Below are 24,195 nucleotides of genomic sequence, written 5' to 3' on the forward strand. Positions count from 1 at the left end.
CGAGCCACGCGCGGCTTCCTGGGAAATGTAGTTCCCGGCTGAAGGGGAACAGGGCTTGGGGCTGGGAGGGCGCGCAGGCAGGCGCGCGGCGGGCAGGCCTGGAGGGGGCGGGTCCGCGTGGGCCTCGGAGCCTCCCGCCCAGCCCGAGGAGAGGTCACAGCGGGAGCCTGCCGCCGCCTGGCCGCTGCCGCTATCGCCGCGAGGTCTGAGTGCTGGGGCTGCAGCCATGGCCTACTGCCGGCAGGAAGGTAGGGAGAGCGGGCTGCCATGGAGACGGGCCTACGAGGGCCTGCAGGGGACACGCTGTTTTGCCACCCCCGCAGCCCCACAGGCCCCGGCGCCCCGCGACCCCACTGCAGGGGCGGGCGACGCGAGGAGCGGTCCGGGATACCCTCCTCGGGACCCTTGGGAAGGCTGGGCGCTGGGGTCGCCACGTCCGTTTTGCAGATGAGAAAACCGAGACTGGGAGGAAGGAGGCTGGCCCAAGGTCACGGTGAGACTCGAACCCTGACCTCAGAAGGACCAGCACGTGGCGGACTTCATAAACCAGGCTGAGGGGGCGCGGGAAGTGCTGAGCACGCTTCCTCTGCCTCGTAATTGGGGATTTATTGTTACCGTCGCTCTTAACCGCACACCACGCCTTTCCATTTGTACCCGCCTTTTAACTGTCCCGAAAGAAAAGTTGCCACTCGGGTTAGGGCTGTGCTGGAGTGGTAAAAGTGCCACCAACGGGGACATTTATCGAGCCCCTACTATGTACCAGGCACTGTTCAAGGGGCTTTATATGGCTTTTCTGGTTGATCTCGCAGCGGTTTTTATAATTCTAGGCGAGGCTGTATTCGCGTTTTACCCAAGAGTAGACCTTAATACACAGAGGTGACTTAAGTCCTGGAGCTGGGGTTTGAGCTTCAGCAGTGTGGTCACAGAACTGCACTATCCAGTTTGGTGGCCACCGGATTCTAGGGAGCTCTCTGCTGGGAACCTCCACCCCTCCACCCCTCCACCCCACCTCTTCAAGAAAGTGCCCGTCTCTCCACCTAGCTCCTCTTTGCTCCATCTGTTCTTATCTCTACTGAAGAACCCAGGGGTCTTTCGGCTGGAGTCCCAGGACCTCCTCACACACTGCCACTAACTGGCTTTTTGTCCCTGAGCTGTCACCTGACCTCTGCAGGCCCCAGCTTCCAGTCTTCTAAAATGACAAGTTGGTCTTCATTCATTCATTCATTCATTCATTCAGCAGATACTCATGGGCATCTTCTCTGTGCCTGGCGACAGGGATGGTGGACACACGAGAAGGTAAAGCCACAGAGAGAGTTAGAACTCACCCAGAAATCCTTTGGTGAATAGTCTGGTTCCCTCAGTTTAATTCAGGGATCTGAAGACCAGAGAAGGAGATGACCTACCCAGGGTCACGCATCCAGTTAGGAGAACATTTCAATCTAAAATGTCAAGCCTTGGGGCACCTGGGTGGCTCAGTCAGTTGAGCGTCTGACTTCGGCTCAGATCATGATCTCACAGTTTGTGGGTTCGAGCCCCTCATTAGGCTCTGTGCTGACCGCTTGCTCAGAGCCTGGAGCCTGCTTCGGATTCTGTGTCTCCTTCTCTCTCTGCCCCTCCCCCACTCACGCTTTGTCACACTCTGTTTCTCAAAAATAAATAAATGTAAAAAAAAAAAAAAATTAAACGTCAAGCCTTTTCCCCAGTACCTCATTCTGCTTCTAGACCTCCTCCTTTCCTGGGTCATAGAGCTATAATCCTCACTGATGTGTCTATTGAGTACTATTTTTATTGATTTATAACTGTGCCATGAACAAAAGTCCTCAGCCCTCACCACTTTGTTCGACAGTAGGCCTCTTGTTTTTAATTTTCTTTCTCTGGGTTTCTAATTTACTTCGTTTAGCGAATAATTTTGAGCTGTTTAGGTAGAATGAGGCTGTGCAGATGAGTAAGACTTCTTGCCCATGAGGATATCTAGGAGTCGCAGGTTCTTTGGGAAGGAAAGGTTGTTTCCATCTGTCACCAAAGCATGGATCCTTATCTTTTCTTGGGTCAAAGATCTCTCTCTTAGTTTGGGGATGAGAATTGAAAGTCCCTGCCCGATCGGGCTCCAGACTGATTTCTAACTACCTGGTTACTGCTGAGCCACACTGGCCTCTTCGTTGTTCCTCTGCCTGGTACATCTGTCTCCAGCTCTTCCCATGGCTGGCTCCTCATTCTGTGCTCTGAGTGAGTCACTTGCCGGTGCAAATTTACCTCGGGGGGTCCACCCACCACCCAGTTTTGGCATTCAAGGTGTTCCAGACCTAGACTCAGCCTTGCTCCCAAGCCTCAGACCACCCACCCTTTTCTGTATCAGTGCCACACTGTTCCTTTCTTTAGTTGCCTCCTTTTCTATTGCCATCTGCCCTCTCCTGTTCCTCAAACAAGCATTTATTAGGCACCTGCAGTGTGCCAGTCTCGGCACATGGTGGTGAGCACAGGTGACGTAATCTACTCTGTGGTTTGGTGGAAAAGATGGCCGCTCTTTCTGGAATGGATCTGCTGAAGATTCTGCTGTGTACAGATCCTGTGTTTGTGTGTGCCCATTCTGGGGGAAATGAGAACACCCATCCCGGGTTTTTTGGTTTTGTTTTTGTAATCTGCTTAATGGTAATAACCATTCTGTCTTCCTGTCCTCTGCTGGGGCTGGGGTCTTCCGAGTTTGGTTTCTCCATTCACTTGTTCCGCAAATATTGATTACCCACCACATTCTGGATACTGTTCTAGGCTCTTGGGATACTGCGGTGAAAGGGATAGACAAATCCTTGCCCCAGAAGAGCTGATATTTCAGCAGGGGAGACAGGTGGTAAACAAATATAATATGGTAGGTGAGGAAAAGCACTTTGGAGAAAAAGAAGGCAGAGTAAGGGAGATGGGGAGTGATCAGGGAAGGTGGTATCAGGAGGTATAAAGACAGGGAGAGGGTGGCTGTGAGGGTATCTGGAGAGTGCTCCCGGAAGTGAGAGCAGCCTGTGCACAGGCCAGACGTAGGTATGCACCCAGCATGTCCAGTAAAGGCAAGGAGGTGGGAGTGGAGGGAGCCAGTGGTGGGAGATGGGGTCTTGGCAGCGACAGATGCAGATCTTTTTGGATGTATTTGAAGGTAGAGCCAACCAGACTTTTTTATTTTTTTAATGTTTGATTTATTTCTTTGAGAGAGAGAGAGTGTGTGTGTGGGAGTGGGGCAGACAGAGGGAGAGACACAGAATCTGAAGCAGGCTCCAGGCTCTCAGCTGTCAGCACAGAACCCAACACGGGGCTTGAACTCACAAACCACGAGATCATGACGTGAGCCGAAGTGGGACGCCCAACCAACTGAGCCACCCAGGCGCCCCCAGTCAACCAGATTTGATGATGGAGGTTAATAGAAAAGAGTCAAGAATGGCTGTGCAGAGAGTAAAACTACCGAATTGGGGGTATCTCGGTATCCAGCTGCTCAGTTAGGCTTTCTGTTCTCAACCTCACCCTTAAGTCCTGTTTTCCACAGTGGGCCCTGGGACCCCCAATTCCTGGCCCCTACCAGGGTCCTGGGGTGGGGATAGATTTTCTTCGAGCTGACTTCTCTTCTTGTGACTTTGGGTTCAGCTTTCTGTTATGTCAGAGAGCACTTCTCTCTCAGCTTTCCCACTTCCAGAACTGTACTGATCTCTCTGGCCTGTGATGGTCTCTTTTCTTGGCCATTTTATCCTTGTCATTTGCCGCTATTTAAAAAATTACTGTCTTTTGAGTGGGATTTAAGGTGAGAGCAGAAACTCATTTCACCCCTTTTGCTTAAGTAAAGTCTTGTGATTCTTGCCCTGACCACGGGAGGAAGATAGGCTGAGCTTCTGGGGGACCTGTTTCCTGAGGCCCTAAGAATGTGCTTGAGATCACAGCTGTTATGTGCTTAAGCCCAGATTTGAACTGCAGTGCTAAACTCTGTGATATTGATGCCACTGGGCCAGACCTTCTGAAGCTGGGTTTCTATCTCAGGCTCAGATCTGTGCTTCTGTTCTTTGTGCACATGGTTTCTAGCCCTTACTGTTATTTGTCCATGCAACAAAAGGAGCATCATCTGTATACCAGGATTGGGGATACAAAGATACGTCCCTGCCCAGAAACCACAGTCCGATCGCCCAGGGGACAGTCTCTCCTCAGTTTTATGGTATGAATGTGTCCCCTCCCCTCCCAGTTTCATACATTGAAATCCTAACCTCCAAAGGCGATAATATTAGTAGATGGGGCCTTTGGGAGGTGCTTAAGAAATGAGGGTGGAACTTTCACTTATGGGATTAACGCCCTTATAAAAGAGGCTCCAGAGAGATCTCTGGCACCTTCCTCCATGTGAGGACACAGCAAGAAGGCAGCTGCTATGGGCCCCTCACCAGAAGGTTATCATACTGGTGCCTTGATCTTAGACTTGCAGCCTCCAGAACTGTGAGCAGTAACTTTCTAATATTTATGAACTATGTCGGTGGTGGTATTTTGTTAGAGCAGCCTGAACGGACCAAGACACCCATCCAGGGTAGGGAAAGTGCCACTCAGGGAGGCTCAGAATCCTTACATTCTCTGCCAGACACAGCTCAGCAGGACCATTTCCCCCGCACTTCATTTCTGTCCATGAAGCCTCTAAGACTTAGCTTCAGCCACCAAATTCAACTAAAGGTATCGTTAAGCTTCAGCCTAATTTAAAACGTGTAACTAAACATCCGCTAAGTAAAAAGACTAGTGGAAGAGGCAAAGAGCAGCAAGATCCAGGACTTTTGTCTCAAGGCACTTGGAATCTGAAAGATGGTCCAGGTTAAGCTGATTTTGCTTAATTACAGAACTAAGATGCCGATTAGGGGACCAAACCTCAGTCCAGGACCCAGAGAGGCTCTGTTGTGCTCTGGTGAGAATAGCAGTCAGAGAGGCCTTGACTTCATCTTGTACACTTCCCAGCTGTGTGGCCTTGGCCTGGTAGAGGAATTGAGGACTCCAACCTGGGATTTCATTGTCAGGGACGGGACTGCAGTTCAGCCCGTGTAGGGAGAGCTACAGTTTGACAAGCATGAAAGAACTGGTCACGGGAGAACAGATCCACAGGGAGAGCAGAGACCTCGGGTGGGCTGGAGGTCCAGTCCCCGTGTGTGCCAAGGGTCGGCTGTCCTTACTGTCCGTTATCCCATGTGGAAGACCCTGTGGAAGCACGGGAAGGGTGCCTTCCCTCTGCCTCCTAACCTGTCCTCTCTGGAGGTGTTGCTCTGGTTTTAGCCCCAGTACTTTTCCCCAAGCCTCTTCCTTAAATACTCGAGCTCAGTGTGGGCCCAAACCTTTTTCCTTGCTTTCTCTTAGCAAGCCTGTGACTAAACTTTCCTAAATGTTGTAAAGAGAAAACAACTGAAATAATCAGAGAAAATGCCAGCAGCTCTCAGAGAGCCACATTTCTGCAGACCCAGCCTCTGCCCCCATAGTAGCTCACTCTCTCCAGGCCACTGACTAAGGCCCTGTCCAGGGGCCCATTGGGCAGGACCTGAAGTCTCCTTAAATGCCAGGCACCTCCTATCCCCTTCCGGATGAAGTCCCATTATCCCATATTTCATGGATCAGAATGGGTACTCAGTACCAAGTTCAAAGTACCATTGAACTTGTCCTTGCCCTTCAGCAGGTGGGTACCCAGTAGCTTAGAGGAAAGTTCCTGTTTATTCACTCAGCAAACATTTTTTGGGGGCAGGAGTTGCATCGGTATTTATTGTACAAAACATTTATTCCTGCCCAAAGCACACAAAGCTCTCAGGACAGCGTCCGAGTCATGCTAAGTACCCAGTTGGGCTGTCGTTTTCATTCCCGTGTGTGTTTGGGGTGGGAGGCAGTGCGGGTCTGTGCAAAGGATCTCCACCGCGTGGGGTTTAGAGCCGCCCAGAGCTGGGTGCAAATTCCAGGCCTGTGTGAGCTCAGGCACATCACTTCCCAGAGCCTTAGGCTCCCACTGTACAATGGGGCTCCTGCCCCAGGGCGGTGATGGGATGGCTGCAGGGAGCTGACACACGGGACCCAGAGAGCAGCTAGCCCCAGTCTGCCCTCCAGGGACTGCAGGGGAAACTGATGAGCATGCAGTGTGTGGAGTGCTGAAGACAAGGTGTTCCCACCCACACCAGGACTATCCGGTGGACACCTGCTGTGTGGTTGGCTGATGGCTAGGGATTTTTAGGAAGGCGAGGTAGTGTTGACAGCTGTAAGGTATAGGGGAGAGCTGGAGGGAGTCGGGTAGCTGAGGGGCCTGCCTTGCCATTCCAGCTGGGTGATTCTGAATAACCGTTCTGGGCCTGGTTTTCTGTTGTATGAAAAGCCACGGGTCACGCCCATCCCGGTTCAATCAATGCTGATTCCCTTTTCTGTGCTTACGCAGCCTCCCTTGAGGAGAAGCTCCTCACAGAGCATGCGTTTGGCTCCCATCGGTCTGAAAGTTCAGGACCCTCTGGCAAGCCAGGCACGTAGGGCCAGGGGCTATGGCCTGACCAAGGCAGTGTTCACAAGAAGTGCTGGCTTCCTGATGCTGGTCCTTGCAGGGCCTCAGGACTGACCCTCCCGCTCAGCCTGTTATGTTTAGGTTGGGTGATTGTTCTAAAAAAAATAACACACTGCAGATTGTCACAGAAGTTGCTAACATCAGCACTTCGGGAATGGTCTCTCCTCCCCCTAGTCATTCCACTTGTTGGGAAGTTGCCCCAGGCGTCGTGGGCTGTGGGGAACTGCCACAGTGTTCCCTACCATCATGAGCCCTTCTTTCCTGGCCATGATTAGGAGCCAAGAGGCTAGAGAGAGTCTTGACTGTGGGCACTCAATGGTAGGTGACCAGGATATTTTCCCACAGGGAATCTTCTCGGACACACTTAAGTGGCTATATCAGCCAGTGGGCTGCTGGCCAGGCACCCACATCACTGCCCTCTTCTCTTGTCAAAGTTCTCAGTCCCCTTAGACTTTGTCTGCGTTCTGAACACTGTAGGTAAACCCCTAGGGGGCTAGAAGCAAGTCCTTCCCTGTCCCTTCCACCCCTTTCTACCCACAGGCATTCGAGCCCTAGTGAGATTAGGTGGGGTCGCCCTAGTGAATCACCTTCATTCCACTAGGGTTGTCTGGAGGATGACAGCTTGTGGCTCCCTGCCAGGCCTGGGGAGGAGGGGAGACCTGGCAGGCTGATGAGGCCTTCCTAGGTTGGTGGGACATAATGGGGACAGTCAGAGCACCATGGGAGTTCTGAGAAGGGACTACTCCTTTCTTGAGGGGAAGAAGAAAGGAGTTGTTGCACCACTGAATTATCAGCAAATCTGGGGACTAAAAGCAGCATGCATTTGGTTGGATCGGGCATTTCATCTCCTGCCTAGAGGGTGCATATGGCATCTTCTTCCTCACTCGTGACCTTGGTGGACTTTTTGTTTCAGTTGTAGGCACTCAGTAGAAGTGGCTGCTAGACTGTCACACAGACTCAGTGATGCAGCCCAGGGAGGGCATTTTGATGGACACTCTTCCCTTTCGGGTTTTGCACAGGAAGTCTTAAAACCTGGTTTGCGTGGCTTCTTTGGGTTTGGGGCTGTTTGGCTGCTCTTGAGTGAAACCTTTCTTCCTCTGTTCTCCAAACGCTAGGGAAGGATCGAATCATATTTGTGACCAAAGAAGACCATGAAACCCCAAGCAATGCAGAGCTGGTGGCTGATGACCCCAACGACCCATATGAGGAGCACGGTGGGTATGACACACAGATCCTTCCTGGAGGAAATGTTCAAAATTCCTTTCCCATTTTGTCCTGGCCAAGGCTGGGTGTTCAGGGGCCCCTCTCAGCCAAGGACCGTCTCCAGGGACTGTGAGCCCACCTCCCTTGGAGGTGCGAGAGGCTGTGCTGAGTGCCATGCAGCTCTCGTGCTGCTGCTCTTCCCTGGCTGTTAGGCCAGAGCCTGAGTTTCTGCTGAACTGAAGTCCTCTGCCTCTTTTTCTTTTGAGGTTTTACACCGACTAAAGCTGGCTGGATGTTTCCGGATGACGAAGTTTTAGGCAGGGGGTGCGGGGCGGAAATGGATTCCAGTGCTGCGGGCAGGTTACGGCGACGGATCCTCCTGCTCGGTCCAGCTGCAGCCTGAACGCTGCCACATCTGCAGACTATAAGCAAGCAGGCGTGTGAGAGTCCTAACACCTTGTTCTGTGAGGTGGTGAAGCTCGGCTCTCTCCTTGTACGTGCTCCAGGAAGCACCTTCCACGAGATGCTCACTCGAGATAGAGGGACAGCTTTCCGGCAGCAGGACCAGCTAGCCTAGTCAGAACTGCTGCGCACAGTTTAGTGAATGGTCACTTGGTCATATGGGCTGAGGGTGCCACTCCAAAGGCTTTAGACTGCTGGGCTCACTGGAACTTCCGCAGCGTGCGTAAGGCTGACGTGTGGGTGTGCGGGATTTATAAACAGTTCGTATCATCAACGGTCCTCAGCTTGCCAGTCTAAAGCCATTTCTGACACCTGTGATGCGAACTAACAAAGCTTCTAGTGCTGGCTGTTGAGAAATACAGTTGAAAGAGCTTGCAGCAGCAGCCTGCGGAGTATGAGCTCCTGATGGGAATTTCTCAGATGCTAGCTAAGTGTGTGCTCTTAGGTGGGACACCTGACGTGTTACCCTTACTGCCTCTGGGGGTTAGAGCAGAGTAGAGCTGAGGTGTCTAGCACCCTGCCAGGGACGCTGGGAGGTACAGATGTTCTCCGGTGTTCGCATTCTGAGAATGGCAGCCGTGGGAGTAATCTTGAACCAGCACTCTTACTAAGAAAAATAAGCCACGTGTCAGTTCCAGTACTCTGCCTCTCTTTAGGTGCATATTAGTTAAGCACATTCTGCAGGGCCTACGGGACAAATCAGGCCTTGTTTTGCCTCGTGGTGTTTTTCAACACTGAATGTGTCTGTGTTGAGACTGTGCGTCCCCTCCAGTTCCTGCCAGGCCTCATCGCTCCTCTTGTTTTCTGTCCTACCCACTTCTGTCATTTATGATAGATCTGCGTGGACCGTGAAGGCATTTGCCTTTGCAGCCCCTTCCAGTGAATGATTGTACCAAGAAGCACATTCAGCAGCGAGCCCTGGGACCCAGGTTCTGAGCTCTCAATTGCAAAATGACTCAGCAGAGTAGGCAGGCCCCCAGTTTATGCCAGCTGCCTGTATCGAGGCACCCAGTTCCGTGACTGAGACAGCACTTGGAATGGCTAAGAGTGTCATGACCAAGATGGCAGAAGTCATTTTCATAGACTCGGAAAGACTGGAGGAGGGTCTTAAAGATCCCCTGGTCTGGAGGGGAAACTGGAGGAGGAGGGAGGGACTGGCCAGGGAAGTTAGTGGCCGGCCTTTGATTGCATGTTTGGAACCTGCTGCATCTGGGCTTGATTTAACATGTTGACGTCTGTGTGTTTCTACATGTTGTCCTTGAAATGCAGATTGGCACCCTCAGTGCCCTCTGTGAGGAGCTACCTCAGTCTAGCATGCCTTCCCCTGAGAAAGAATCAAACGAAGACTCCTGCAGAGCTGGGCTCTTTTTTAAAAATGTTCTTATCACAACGTCTCGCTTGGAAACTGATTGTGCAGGTTTCCTAGTTTTGAGCCTTCGGAGGGCAGCGTTTGTATATAGGCCCCCTCATTTTATCGCGCTTTGCAGATGCTGCGTTTTTCACAAATTGAAGGTTTATGGTGACCCTGCTTCAAGAAGCAAGTCTTTTGGCGCCATTTCTTCAACAGCGTTTGCTCACTTCGTGTCTCTGTGTCACATTTCGGTAATTTTTGCAACAGTTCAAACTTCTTCATTATTGTATGTGTTAGGGTGATTCTGTGATCACTGATCTTTGATGTTACTATTGTAATTTTTCTGGGGTGCCATGAACCATGTCCATGTAAGAAAGGGGATTTAATCGAGAAATGTTGTGTGTGTTCTGACTGTTCCACCAACTGGCTCTTCCTCATCTCTGTCTCTCTCTCTCCTTGGGTCTCCCCATTCCCGGACATGACAGTGTTGAAAACAGGCCAGTTAATAATCCGACAGTGGCCTCTAGTTGTGCGGTCTCATGTCACATCAGAAATTAGAAATGATTGAGTTAGCGAGGAAGGCATCTCAAGAGCCAAGATAGGCCAAAAACTAGGCCTTGTAAACCAAACAGCCAAGTTGTGAATGCAGAGGAGAAGCTCTTAAAGGAAATGAAAAGTGCTACTCCAGTAGCACTTACAAATGGTAAGCGAGCAACTGAAAATCAGTCTGTAGTTGCACCCCTCTCTGACACACGCGTGCAGTTGAGCAGTTTGGTTAGTATGGTTAACATCCCTGGAGGTTTTTCCCTGTTACAAGACCGGAACCACACCATCTGGTATGCCACTAGCTTTTTCCCTTGTACACCATGTCTTGGACATCTTCCTGCCAGTGCAGAAGGATCAGCCTCCTCTTCACCGGTCCTCACACTGAGCTGAGCTTCTGCGGGCAGTGGCAGAGCCAGAGGGGCTGGAGGGAGCTAAGTGCCTGTTTTGGGGGAGGGGACTAATCTTACCCATTTGAATGGGAGGGGAGCAGAGATCGAAAGAAAGAGATCAATACCTCAGCTTCTTAAGGTGTCGGGGCTTTGAAAAAGCTTCTCGCTAAGCAACCCAACGATGGCTGCTTCTTTGGATTAAACGGTTTCCAGTTTGTAGCTCTCGGGGCACAGCCACAGGCATCGCACTGGGAGGCGGCCTAGAATATAGATCAGTGTCGTGCATGGACAAAAGCTGCCATCCATGGTGGCCTCTCTCCAGCTGAGCCAAGGAATGCTGCATTTGAACCCAATCCAAAGACAAGGGCCTACCAGGCGACAGTTCCTATCCTGAGTAGCTTTCAAAGACTGCACTTAGTTTTGCTTTTTCAGAAACCGTAGAGAGCCTGTCTCACATTTTCCTTGCCTATCTTCCTGTTGTAGGATTGATCCTGCCAAATGGAGACATTAACTGGAACTGCCCGTGCCTTGGGGGAATGGCCAGTGGCCCCTGTGGGGAACAGTTCAAGTCGGCCTTTTCCTGCTTCCACTATAGCACAGAGGATGTCAAGGGGTCAGACTGTGTAGACCAGTTCCGGGCCATGCAGGAATGCATGCAGAAGTACCCCGACCTCTATCCTCAGGAGGACGAGGAGGAGGAGGAGGAAGAGAAGAAGCCAGCAGAACGTTTAGAAGAGACAGCTCCCACTGAGGCCACTGCAACCAAAGAAGAGGAGGGGTCAAGCTAATGAAGGCCATAAGGCACTGGGCTCCAGTCCTTCTCCTTCAGAGTGATATGAACCTTTTGTAAGATGCCTTTTGGTCATTCTCCGAGAACGTGTCTTTCCCTCTGTTGTTCTGTGCACTATAATGTACAAAATAACTTATTTTGATGATCAGGGGTCTTGGTCCTTTGACATATACACTGGAAAAAATGTATGTCTCCCATAAACCTATCGGCAAATGTAGCTGTCACTTTCGAATTCTCAGATGATCCTGAATTTTGCCTCTTTGAAATAATGTGCTGACTATGCTCAGCAACTAGAAATCATTATCTGGGAGTATCTTGTGAGTGAGCTGATTTATTCTGATTGATTATATGCCCTTGTAGATTTTATACCCCTGTGGGAAATGAAATAGAAACAAAACCATCTTCCTTTAAAAATGCTGGAGTGGGGCCATTCCCAGTACAAGGCCAGATGATCAGATACATATTTCTCATGGACCGTCTTGACCTTGAGTATGTGAGGAGGTACTATAGTTCATTTCTGATGCATTTTGGTTTCCATTTTCACTTTGAGCTCCAGGTTTTCCGTGTTTAGAAATTGGAACTGTGGACACTCTGATTCACAGTCCCTTTCTAAGTGAAGAGAAAGGCTGGTTTTGCTGTTGTTGTTCTTCCACAAGCCCTGGTTTGGGGCCTCTGTTCACGCTGGCTCTGTGTCAGCCTGTTCAATGCAATGTTCTTGAGAGGTGGGGACCTAATTGTTACCAAAGTAGCAGCCAAGAGAAGAAACGGCGTGTATTTAGTCACTTAAAAGGAAAATATGACTTTTACCTGGTGTTGAATGTGTCCTTTGTTTTTACTAACTAAAAATGTTTTTGCTATAAGGAAATATAAATATGAAAAGTTCACTGAAATTCCTCCTTGAAGATACTGGTAAGCCAGTTTGAGTCCATTAAAATTTTCGGTGTTGAATTCATAGCAAGCCGGTTGTTTATCAGTGAGCAGATCCTTCACACAGACACTGAAGTTAACTTGTGAGGTAGGGAAGGCTGTTCTCTTGTTGAAGGTAGGGAGCTGCAGCCCTCACAGGTTAAGTAACTCGTCCAAGACAACTGTAGGACAAATTTCAGGCCGTGATGTAGTAATGCCTTGTTTGGCCCAGGTGTATTACTCATCTATTGCCATGGAAAAATTACCTTAAAACTCAGCAGCTTGAAACACATTTAGTAACTCACAGTTTCTGTTGGTCAGGGGTCTGGGCACAGCTTACCTGGGGTCTGGGGCTCAGAGTCAGACGAGGCTATGATCGAGGGGTCAGCCAGGGCTGTGACCATCTCAGGGCTTGACAGGCCTTCCAGGATCACTCAGGTGGTTTTGGGCGGAATTCAGTTCTTTGTGGGTTGTTGGGCTGAGGGCCTCAGTTCCTCACTGCCTGTTGGCCAGAGTCCTCCCTCGGTTCCCGGTCACGTGGGCCTCTGCTTAGGTCAGCTCATAACATGGCAGGTGGCTTCCATCAGAGCAAGCAAGATAGAAGGCGCAACTTATGATCACAGTGATTTGTGCCAGCTACCTACACACACAGTGTTTTCTGTCTGTGCTTTGTTAACTTTGTGATGCAGGCCTGTGCAGTGTATTAGCCAGCCTTCGAGCAGAACATTGTTCTGCCCCTACTGTTTTTGTTCTCAGTAAGTTCTGTGATGGTATTGACTTTAACAGAATAATAACATTTTAGTAGCCCAAACTACTAGAAAGTAGCTCTAACATAAATAAAAGCTTCCCATTCACCTGGACTAACCAAAGAAAAGTCACATGCATTAGATAATTTTACACATAACTTTCAAGATCTGCTGTAGGCCCAGAATGTTAGTGTGATATAAATAGATAGACCTTTTCCTCTAACCAACCAAAGGGGGTAAATAAAGAGCACACAGTTCATCAAAATTGGGCATTAAGACAGAGTAGGGTTGTTTGGTGCTGGGCACAGCTTGTCAATAACCAGTGTTGTGGCTGGACCAGCCCTTGTGGGTCTTACTATGGTTGCAAGATGCCCTATGGCAGTAACCATCAGGAAACTTTGAAAAAAATAAATAAATAAAAGTTTTGTTACAGCACCTGGAAATTACATGTACCACATAGCGAAGTGTAGGGGAAGCTGGAGGAGAAGACAGACAGTGAGTGAGCAGGCCTGGGGTCATGCTTTTATTGGGGTTGAGGAGGGCAGGGCCTAGGGTTTCATGGGCTCATGTTTTACTGGTGAATTTAAAACACAAAAGTTGGAATTTAAAGCTCGGGAAGAAAAAAAGCAAATGGCCAAAGTGGTCAGTTATAGAAACCAACTAGGATCCCTAAAACTAAGGAGCCTGGGACAGAAGGGAGGACAACCTGGCTCTACGGTGTGGTGTGGCTGGCAATGTGTTTATTTGAGATCGCCATCTTTAAAGTGGCTCCCTAGGCAATGAAAACTCCAACCAGGCACTTAACCTTAGAAAAAACAAACATTGTCAGGGCTTCCATTTCTAGGAGTTTCTATGAGCTATTAATTGAATCACTCTAATTTCATATATGTTTGAAATATCCCATAATAAAAAATGAAAAAGCATATGCTAAGCAAGAATGTTTAAGCACATCTCGTTACCTCAAGTCATAGCCAAAGGATTGCTGTCCCACATAAATGGCCCTATAGAGATTTCTCTAAAGAAGATATGCAAATGGCCAACATGAAAGGTGTTAACAGCACTGGTCGTTAGGGAAATGCAAATCAAAACCACTATGAGGTATCACCTCACACCCATTAGGATGGCTATGATTTAAAAAGAAAAAGAAGTAGGCATATGGAAACATGGGAACCTTGGAGTTTCCTCAAAAAGTTAAACATAGGGGCACCTGGGTGGCTCAGTCCGTTGATCATGGACCTGACTTCAGCTCGGGTCATGATCTCGCGGTTGGTGAGTTCCAGTCCCTCGCAGGGCTCTGTGCTGACACCTCAGAGCCTGGAGCCTGCTTCGGATTCTGTGTCTCCCTCTCTCTGCCCTTTCTCTGCTCATGTGCTATCTGTCTCTCAAAAATAAATGTTAAAAAAAAATTTTTTTTTAAAGTTAACTATAGAATGAGCATATTACTCTTAACTATGGAGAACACACTGCTGGTTACCAGAAGGGAGGTGGGTGGAGGCGGGGTGAAACAGGGGAAGGGATTACGAATACACTTATCATGATGAGCACGGAGTAATGTATAAAATTGTTGAATCACTATATTATACACCTGAAACTGACATTACACTGTGTGTTAACTAAAAGAAATTTAAACTTGAAAAAAAAAAACAATAAATACATGCAGATATGAAAAAAATGGAAAACTTAGAAATATAAAAGATCATCGAAAGGAAAAATTCTTCAAAAGCTGAGATCAAGTTTAAACTAGTTTCATCACCAGTAGCCAGTGATTTAATCAATCATGGCCACATAATGGAACCTTTGCAAAATCCCACAAATTACAGGGCTTGGAAAGCTTCTTTACCAGAATAGAGCACAGTTATATACAGAGATTTTTTAAGAACAACTATTAAATATTGAAAATAAATTGCACAATTCCAAAATAAGTCTAACATAGATCTAAATGAGAATAAAAATAATTGAGAGAAATAACGAGACAGTTACTAAGAATTGCCCAGAAAAGCAGAAAGACTTTGTCCTCAGGTAGGTTTTGCACACATGTAGAGAAGCTACTGATAAATCAAGGATAAAGAAAAAAAATCTTAAATATCTACAAGGGAAAGAGACAATTTTTAAAAAAATCAGTAAGTGAAAATGAAGCAAAAATGAACTATTGGGACTCCATCAAGAATTATCTACATATATATGCTGTGAAGGGAACTAAATATCTTAATGATATATTCATATATATGTATATGGCAATAAGTTTAAAATGAAAAGCAAGGAAATAATGATAATCAAGATAGCAATCCATTTGGGAGATGTTTTTTGGTTTTTTGGTTTTTGTTTTTTGGTTGCATGCATTTAGAGAAAGATACACAGGGGCTTCAAATATATAAATAGACTCCCATTTTTTTTTTTTTTATAAGCTGAGAGGTGGTTTTAATAGGGTTAATTCTATTTAATATGATAATAATTATTCTTTAACATACTGATTCCCAAATTAAGAGGTAAAAATGGAAACAGATCCCTTGGAATTTATTTTGGAACATTTGTAAGGACATCACAAAATTGGTATTTCTCATGAGATACTATGGTCTAACAAAGTATTATATAGTCTAAAAAGTTTTTCTTTTCATATACAAGTAGTGGTTTTTCTGGTAATTTAACAGATTAGAAATACAGAAGAACTTTCCACTACTAATATTTTATAAGCCATGTATAAAGGAACCTTTTTAAAAATGCAGAACAGTTTACAAAATAATATGGGAAATCCTCAGGGGGCTAAAATGAAGAGGGATCTGAAACTGAGAAGGTGGGATTCCTCTTGAGTCATTTACTGAACCTGGAAATGAGGTTCTCATTTCAACAGCTATGCAGAGCTGTTGGATCTCAACAGCTATGCAGAGACAGGAGACAATATCATTAATCCATACAAGGTAGAAAGGAGGAAGAAGGACTCCTACAAAAGCCTGTCTTCAGAAGGATTGATGTCTTTAGCAAATATTTGAGTTAGGAGAATCCGATAAAGGAATTTAACAATGATATTACTCTGCCACTTTGTTGGCTTCTTTTCGGGAACAGAATCTTGCATTCACATTGGCTTGGGGTTCAAGTTCATCCCGATGTGTAGAGTCCAGAAAAATCTAAACAATAGATGAATCTGAAAATTCCCCAGACTTCTGCATATATTGGAGGACAAAAATTTAAATGCCCTCTGGATAAGTACATCTCAACTAGGATATTCAGTTTCCCTCTGAATTAAAAGTTGCCAAATATGAGGGCACCTGGGTGGCTCAGTCGGTTAAGTGTCCGACTTTGGCTCAGGTTGTGATCTCGCGGTCCGCGAGTTCGAGCCCCGCGTTGGGCTCTGTGCTGACAGCTCGGAGCCTGTAGCCTGCTTCGGATTCTGTGTCTCCCTCTCTCTCTGCCCCCACCCCACTCATGCTTTGCTGTCTCACTCTCAAAAATGAATAAATGTTAAAAAAAGATTAAAAAGTTGCCAAATATGAAACTAAACTTAAAATTTTAAAATGCTAAGAATAGCCCTCAAGAACTAAAGTAGAATTATATTTGTGTGGATATCAGATATTGTTTATTAGGTAGAGTCAAACATTCTTTAAATGCTTAAGGACATACAAAAATTAATAAAATATGAACAAAATATGTAATTATAAACTACTATAAGGCAGATTAAAAAACAAAACTCTTAGGAACAAAAAATAAATAAACTAAATATAATACACTGTCAATGGATGTGTGAAATAGCAGTTTAAACACAGCTGAAGAGAGAATTAGTGGGCTAGAATATTGGACTGAAGAGATTGTTCAGGGTGTAGTTCATAGAATGTGGAGATGGAAAATATGAAAAATCTTAGGGGATATAGGAAGTAAAACAATAAGGCTTAACACACACTGAATTGGAACTTCACAAATCACGAGTAGGGAAAAGGACAAGTATTTGAAGCAATAAAGACAGAATTTCCCAAATAGGATAATCACATACATGGATTGAGGCTTAATATGACACATACAGCAATAGCATATTAAGACACAATAGAATGTAGAAAAGGAATGTAGGTACATTTTAGTGAAAATATAGAATATTTTAATACAAGAAATTAAGACTACCAAGAGTGGAGGGAATTTTCCTAAGAAGAAAAAGAAACAATCTTTCCTAAAAAGAATTTTCATGAAGACAACATAATTCTCAAAAAAGTGCCAAAATTATCTACCATGTGTTTTATAGCCATATATTTACATATATTAGGATTTCCATGCTATGACAGAAAATGTATAATTCCATATTTAATCATTTTTTTCAGCGAGAAAATTCTGTGAAATATAATAAGCTTGTTCTAATGAGAGTGGAAACATTTTTTCTCAAGATATTTCTATTGCTGTTTTGTTAAACACTGACCTTTCCTCCCCCATATGGTATGCATAATCTTTATTTGTTTCAGCAGAGTGATTAACACCGAAGGACTGTGCCATAGCCATTGGCCGCGAGCATCTGGATACACACCAAGATTGGGTCATTTGCCCATGTCATGACCATGGAAAATGAAATGATGAAGTCCACACAGTATATGATCACAAAACAACTCACTAGCAGCAGAATCATCTGAGTAGCCCTTTTTTTCTGGAGAGCTTCTTGGAGAGAAACCCTTGCTGTGAAGACATTGTGACTGCTGCTTATGTCTGAATAAGAGAATGATCACATATCTACATGATGGGACCATAAGACCCATGAAGAAGGTCTCTCTGAATGCCATCAGCGTGAAAAACATCCCCTGTGGAGGCGGCTCATGGGCCAAAAGGACCAGCGCTCAGTGAGGAACAGAAGACTAGCCTGGGTCTCACTGGGCATGTCTACAGCATGGAGGAACAGGTTGCTACATTGTTCAGGATCCATAAGAAGAGAAAGAAACACAGGATGGGATTTGGAGATTTAAGTGTGAATTTAGCGAAGCAGGAGCTGCTGGGGATGTTGGTGATGTCCTGAAGCACACTCAAAAGGCAGGTGGCCCAAATGGGGAGTCCCCTCAGCACCTTGTAAAGGAAGACAATCACTTTACATTTGAAGTCACTCTGGATATCCCATGTCCCCAAAATGTCTGTAGACACAAAGAACCCTATGGTGAGGAGTACCATTATATATATTATAGCTAAGTAGGTAATGGTCAGGTCAGTGAACTTGGGCTTGGGCCCCACAAGGAAAACTCAAATGTGGAGGAAAAGAAGTAAGGTGTTTCCTGAGACCCCTGTACCAGCTTGAGGATAAAAGGCATTTTTTTTTATGGCAACATAACTAGAACGTTTGTTCATCGTCATGTGAATGTTAAAGCAAATAATATCATTTCTGGAAAGAAAAACAAGAGATTTTGCAACAGTAGTGCTTTCATTGACATTCTCTGACTCATCACATCACACATTTTCAATCTGTAGAATCATCATTTTAACCCAAATAATTCTACATAAATATGACTTGCTCTTAATCAGCATCGGAGTGTCACCTCAAACACTGATTCCTCCCATGCAATCATTTCTGTGTACCTCCCTTTCGCCTCACGGTGGCACTAACATCACACCCTTCTCTGTGAGCCCCCAGTACCTAGCCTCTCCTTTATGGCACACATTATTACCCTATTTAATGGGGACCTTTCGTTTACTTTCCTCGCTCTCCTGCAAATTCCCCAAGGGCAGAGATGCTGTCTTGTCTTTGGATCCACAGCATCTGGAACACTGATGCTTATATAAATTGTTCACTAAAGCTTATTGATGTAAATTTTGGACAAGAGAAAGTAAGAATCTTCCGAGTAAGCAATCCCAACAGGACCAGTCTCCCTGTTTATTTATAGAAATGGAGAATCATAAAGGATTTAGTCGGTTGTACCCTAGATCCACATGGCCTTTGTTTAAACCCAGATTCCACCCCTGACTAGCTGGGTGAACATTATCTGCTCACTTAACTTCTTTTGTCTCAGTTAACATCACAAGTAAAAGGGGGATAATACTAGTTCTTTCATCATAGCACTGCTGGAGGAATGTATAAGTCAATATATAAAAAGCATTTAAAATCTTAAAAAAATTTTTTTTAAATGTTTATTTATACTTTTGAGAGACAGAGAGAGAGCATGAGCAGAGGAGGGGCAGAGAGAAAGGAAGACACAGAATCCAAAGCAGTCTCCAGGCTCTGAGCTGTTAGCACAGAGCTGGACGCAGGGCTCAAACTCACGAGCTGTGAGATCACGACCTGAGCTGAAGTTGGATGCTTAACCGACTGAGTCACCCAGGTGCCCCCATATGAAAAGCATTTAGAAAATGTGTGACATACATGAAGCACTATAGAACTGTTAACTATTGATTTATTATTTATCACTACCTAACTTTGGCTTGAGAGAGTTTATATATGTACATATAATGTATGTATGTGTGTATATGTACGTTATATATAATATATATGTTATACATATAGACATATTTCCCCTCAGAATCTCCATGTGAATAGTAAGAATGGTAGAATAAATGATTCTAAAGATCTACCATAGCCATATAATTTTATCAATATACATTTTTTTAATGTTTATTAATTTTTGAGAGAGAGAGCATGAGTGGATGAGTGGCAGAGAAAGAGGGGGACAGAGGATCCGAAGTGGGCTCCACGCTGACCGCAGAGAGCCCGATGCAGGTCTCGAACTCACAAACCGTGAGATCATGACCTGAGCCAAATTCAGACGCTCAACCGACTGACCAGGCGCCCCTATCGATATGCATTTCTAATGGAAGCCAGAGGCACTGGGAGTCCATGCCCTTGACATAATGCTCATGAAATCAATGCCAAAACCATTGAGAGAAATAGAGAAACAACTGGCACAGTGAAGGGAGGCCGGATATCCCGTCTGTGGAACATACAAATGCCGTGTGCCTAGAAGAGGAACACTTAGGTCTTTAGGAAGTGTGATGCTCTTCTTTGACTGTCAAACTGTTCTATGGAATAGATCTTTATATGAAAAAAGAGCAAGAGACACCTTTGGGATGAACAAAGGAAGCTGACCCTGATGAGAGGTGGAGCGAATAGTCTTCCTTGCTACTGGAATTTACTGCCCCAAGGCATTGCTATGTGTTCTGTGAAGAAGTAGCAAGACAGAAAATGGTGCTGCAGAGTGAGGAGATGGGAAAACAGGAGGAGCTGTGCCACAAACACAGTGCTAAGTTTAGCTGGAAGCCGAAACATCAAGTCTGGAGGTGTCTTTGTAGCAAAGAACGAAGTGGGACTTTCATACAACCTGCCAATTCTTTTGTATCTCAGCAGATAGCAGAAGGGTCTCATAACAGGTGAATGAAGCAGTCAATTTCTAGGAAAACCAAGTATTTAAAATCTATATTCCAGGCATCGGTAACAGGACCGGTCGAATTCAACCCATCACACTCTTCAGAACCACAGCTGGCACACACATCACCAGTGAGGGAGAGGATACTCCAACATGAAGTTTAAGAACAACTGGGAGTCTTCTCAGTTACTTGGCTGCTATTTGAATGACACAGGACGTTCTGATATTCTTTACCTAAGCTGTGTCTTACACTGTATTCACTCATGCCCTGAGAGTCGCTTTTCTTCTCAAGAGTAGGAGCCTTCTTCGAGTCTCGAGTCTTCGAGTCTCCTCCCATGTTTCCCAAGATTACATTGTTAGATATTTGGGACTCAGGAAGGGAAGAGCCTCCATTATCATTTTCTTCTCCTTTGAAATCAATTACTGGAGAATATGCTTGACTTAATTTACATATACACCCCAAGTTTGAAATCTGTGATAATTCAATGACTGGATTAAAATTCTGCTTGGCAAATATTTGAGGAAGAAAGTTCTCAATGAGATCATCATTTGAAATTTGGGAGGAAGGAGAAGTGAAAACTTCTTTGGAAGATAAAATATTAATTATTATTATCATTATTATTATTATTATTATTAAGAGAGAGGGTACATGCAGACATTAGCAAGGGAGAGAGAGAATCTTCTTTAAAAAAATTTTTTTTTAATGTTTATTTATTTTTGAGAGAGATGAGAGAGAGAGAGAGAGAGAGAGAGAGAGACTCTGAAGCAGGCTCCCGGCTCTGACCTGTCAGCACAGGGGCCGACATGGGGCTCGAACTCACGAACTGTGAGATCATGACCTGAGCCAAAGTCAGAGCACATCTGAGTTCATTATCTCATCTGTAAGACACATATAATCACATTAGTACTTCCTAGAGGTATTATGTGGGTAAATGCACCAAAAATGGGAGAGCATCTGGAACATAATGATCTCTATAGATGTCAGCTATTATTTTTATTATGCCGTCCTTCATACATTTGACTTGAGAGTATTGAGTTATTTTAATACTTTTTTTTTAGCTCTCTCCTTGCTTAAAAGAGCAAAAGGAAATAAGTACCAAAATAATAACTCTCAATAATCTCTATTCATAGGACACTGATGGAATATATAGTCTTTTCTCTGAATCCACCAAAACAACTATACATCTTCTGTATTGTAGAAATGAATGCCAAGAAAACCTTGTCCAAGTGAGCGGAGTCCAGGTATCAATTATTGGCAGGGCCACATTTCCAATTTCTTCTCTCTCCTTTCATTAAGCATGTGGAATCAGAGTGGTAACACTTGAAAACAAAAATAGATTGTGTTAATTCCTTTCTAAAGATTTACGCAGAGGTTGGTTCTCCACTCCCATCCTGATGGGATGTAGGAGCTCAAGTTTTCACTTGAAAACTTCCTCAAGTAAGCAAGGACATTTCTCCAGAGTTAAGGAGCCCAATTATAAAACTTATACTAGGTAATTTGGTGATTACCTACACGTGGAGATTTTTATCGTGCAATGCAGACATTTTCTTTAATTCAGCTCTTTATAAGGCTAAATATAATGTGAGATAGATAATATTGTAAAATATTGTAAAATAAAATATGTTATCCGAGAGATAACATACTCTCGGATTTGTTATCTGAAAATCAAGAGTGTAAGGCTAAACTGTTTTCACAGCTACTCAGGGTAGTTGTCCTATATAAGTTACTAAGGCATAACTAAAATGGTTATGAGTCATGAACATGGGATGTAAAACTTCAGAGCCTGGGTGGGTATATGGTCTAAAACCTTTGGAAAACTACGGAATTTCATAGTAAGAAATAGAAAAACTTAACCTTTTCCCTAAATATTGAACTAGTAAAGTGATACAATTTTCTCTGTTCATAAATTCAGCAAATTAAAGTTTGCTTCTATTATATGTCAAGAAGAAAAAACAAAAATATTAATCTGTGCAGCTGTCTCTGAGTTTTACCGGTCACACACTATCATTAAGCACATGACCCTAAATGGTCTCCTCTGTTTTTCATGTACTTATGAGTGACATACACATATTTCCTGTACATCTATTTCATGGAAGTATGTAAAAACAAAATTTTTAAAGTATATAACAAACACACTGATCATGTTTTAAATAATAACACTAAATAAATATATAACATTTAAAATATATATTTAAAAGAATGAAATAAGGGGCACCTGGGTGGTTCAGTTGGTTAAGTGTCTACCTGTTGATTTCGGTTCAGGTCATGATTTCACAGTTCGTGAGTTCAAGCCCCACGTTGCAGACAGGGTGGAGCCTGCTTTGGATCCTCTCTCTTTGCCCCTCCCCTCCCCTGCTTGTTCTCTCTCTCTCTCTCTTTCTGTCTCAAAATAAATAAAACTTAAAAAAAAAAGAAATAAACTAAAACATTCTAAACTAGTCTTTTCTCATGTATTTCTGTGAAACACAGGCTTTGCTTTAATTCGGTTTTTAAAAATTGAGCCTTACAATTTTGTCAAGCTGGCCAAGTAGCATGTCCTAATGGTTTATAAATTGAGGATATAGGACTATATTACTTTTTTCAGCATTATTTAGGGGGCAACAATAGCCAAATTATGGAAAGAGCCCAAATGTCCATTGACTGATGAATGGATAAAGAAGATGTGACATAATTATACAATGGAATATTACTCAGCCATCAGAAAGAATGAAATCTTGCCAATTGCAACAACATTGTTGGAGCTAGAGAGTATTATGCTAAGTGAAATTCTGTCAGAGAAAGACAAATACCATATGATTTCATTCACATGTGGAATTTAAGAAAGGAAACACATGAACGTAGGGGGAAAAAAGAGAGGCAGACCATATAACAGACTCTTAACTGTAGAGAACACACTGAGGGTTGCTGGAAGGGAGGTGGGTGGAGGGATTGGTTAAATGGGTGATGGGGATTAAGGAGGGCAGTTGTGATGAGCACTGGGTGTTGTATGTCATGAATCACTAAATTCTATATCTGAAACTAATATTACACTGTATTTAACTAACTGCAATTTAAATTTAAAAAAAAACAAGAAAAATCAATAAATGTTTAAGGAAAGGCAGGAGTGTGCATGCATATGCCATGAATTTACCTCGACATTTAGGATATCATGGTATATGTGGGTCATTACCTAAAACCACTGGTAAATATTGTTTCTTTTTTTTTAAATTTTTTTTTAAAACTCACTGGCAAATATTGTTTCTTTTTTTTTAATTTTTTAATGTTTATTTTTGAGAGAGAGACACAAAGCATAAGTGGAGAGGGGCACAGAGAGAGACACACACAGAATCTGAAGCTCGCTCCAGGCTCTGAGCTGTCGGCACAGAGCCCAAAGTGGGGCTTGAACTCACAAACCATGAGATCATGACCCGAGCCAAAGTCAGACACTTAACTGACTGAGCCACCCAGGTGACCTAATATTCTTTTTCACAGAAGAAAAAAAGTGGATCTCTTTTCTCCAGAGTATTGATCAGGAAAAGTGATACAATTGAATGCATTCACCAACGCCCACTTACATTAGCTCACACGAAGTGCCAGAAAACAAGAAATAAAATTCTAATCATCCAAGTGTATCCAAACTTCTTGGATCATACACAACTGTATTAGTGAAACACACACTCCAAATATCTATGTTCTTTATTCGTATGTCGATTATAATTATAAAGAAAAGTATATACTTACTTCTGTGCTTTATTAGAAAATATTCTGGAGAATATGAACATTTCATAAAAACAAGCTAAAAGAAATTCTCTTTGTGCGTCCTCTTCCAACTACCCTTGATCACGCTCACCACCTGACTCGCACATCACTGTTTAGGTGAGCAGGTAGCAGAATATCAACTGAGCGATCAGCAGGCTGATCTAGGAGACCCTCCTCAAATAAGGCTCTTAGGAGTGGGTGATGCCCAGATAGTGCCTGCCTCGCCT

The 24,195-nt window shown here is 44.5% G+C and overlaps 1 protein-coding gene across 2 annotated transcripts; it reads left to right on the top strand.

The window, feature by feature from the left end:
• The first annotated feature begins 26 nt into the window (after positions 1–26).
• On the top strand, positions 27–12,215 carry CHCHD4 (coiled-coil-helix-coiled-coil-helix domain containing 4). Of its 2 annotated transcripts, none has more exons than XM_060631879.3 (3): positions 27–248; positions 7,642–7,740; positions 10,961–12,215. In XM_060631879.3, exons 1-3 carry the CDS (start codon positions 227–229, stop codon positions 11,263–11,265), a joined length of 426 nt encoding a protein of 141 aa, XP_060487862.3. In that variant the 5' UTR covers positions 27–226; the 3' UTR covers positions 11,266–12,215. The 2 variants fall into 2 exon arrangements, with proteins under 2 accessions (XP_060487862.3, XP_060487861.3); XM_060631878.3 differs by lacking the exon at positions 27–248 and adding an exon at positions 352–493.
• Positions 12,216–24,195: the final 11,980 nt, after the last annotated feature.

This window comes from Panthera onca, chromosome A2, assembly GCF_046562875.1.
Source record: "Panthera onca isolate mPanOnc1 chromosome A2, mPanOnc1 haplotype 2, whole genome shotgun sequence".
NCBI lineage: Eukaryota > Metazoa > Chordata > Mammalia > Carnivora > Felidae > Panthera > Panthera onca.

Excerpts from the sequence above, each read along its gene's own strand:
- CHCHD4 (XM_060631878.3), top strand. The coding sequence starts at position 448 with ATGAGAAAACCGAGACTGGGAGGAAGGAGGCTGGCCCAAGGTCACG. Across the intron at positions 494-7,641 it reads GAGGCTGGCCCAAGGTCACG|GGAAGGATCGAATCATATTT; the intron begins GTGAGACTCGAA and ends TCCAAACGCTAG. Across the intron at positions 7,741-10,960 it reads CGACCCATATGAGGAGCACG|GATTGATCCTGCCAAATGGA; the intron begins GTGGGTATGACA and ends TTCCTGTTGTAG.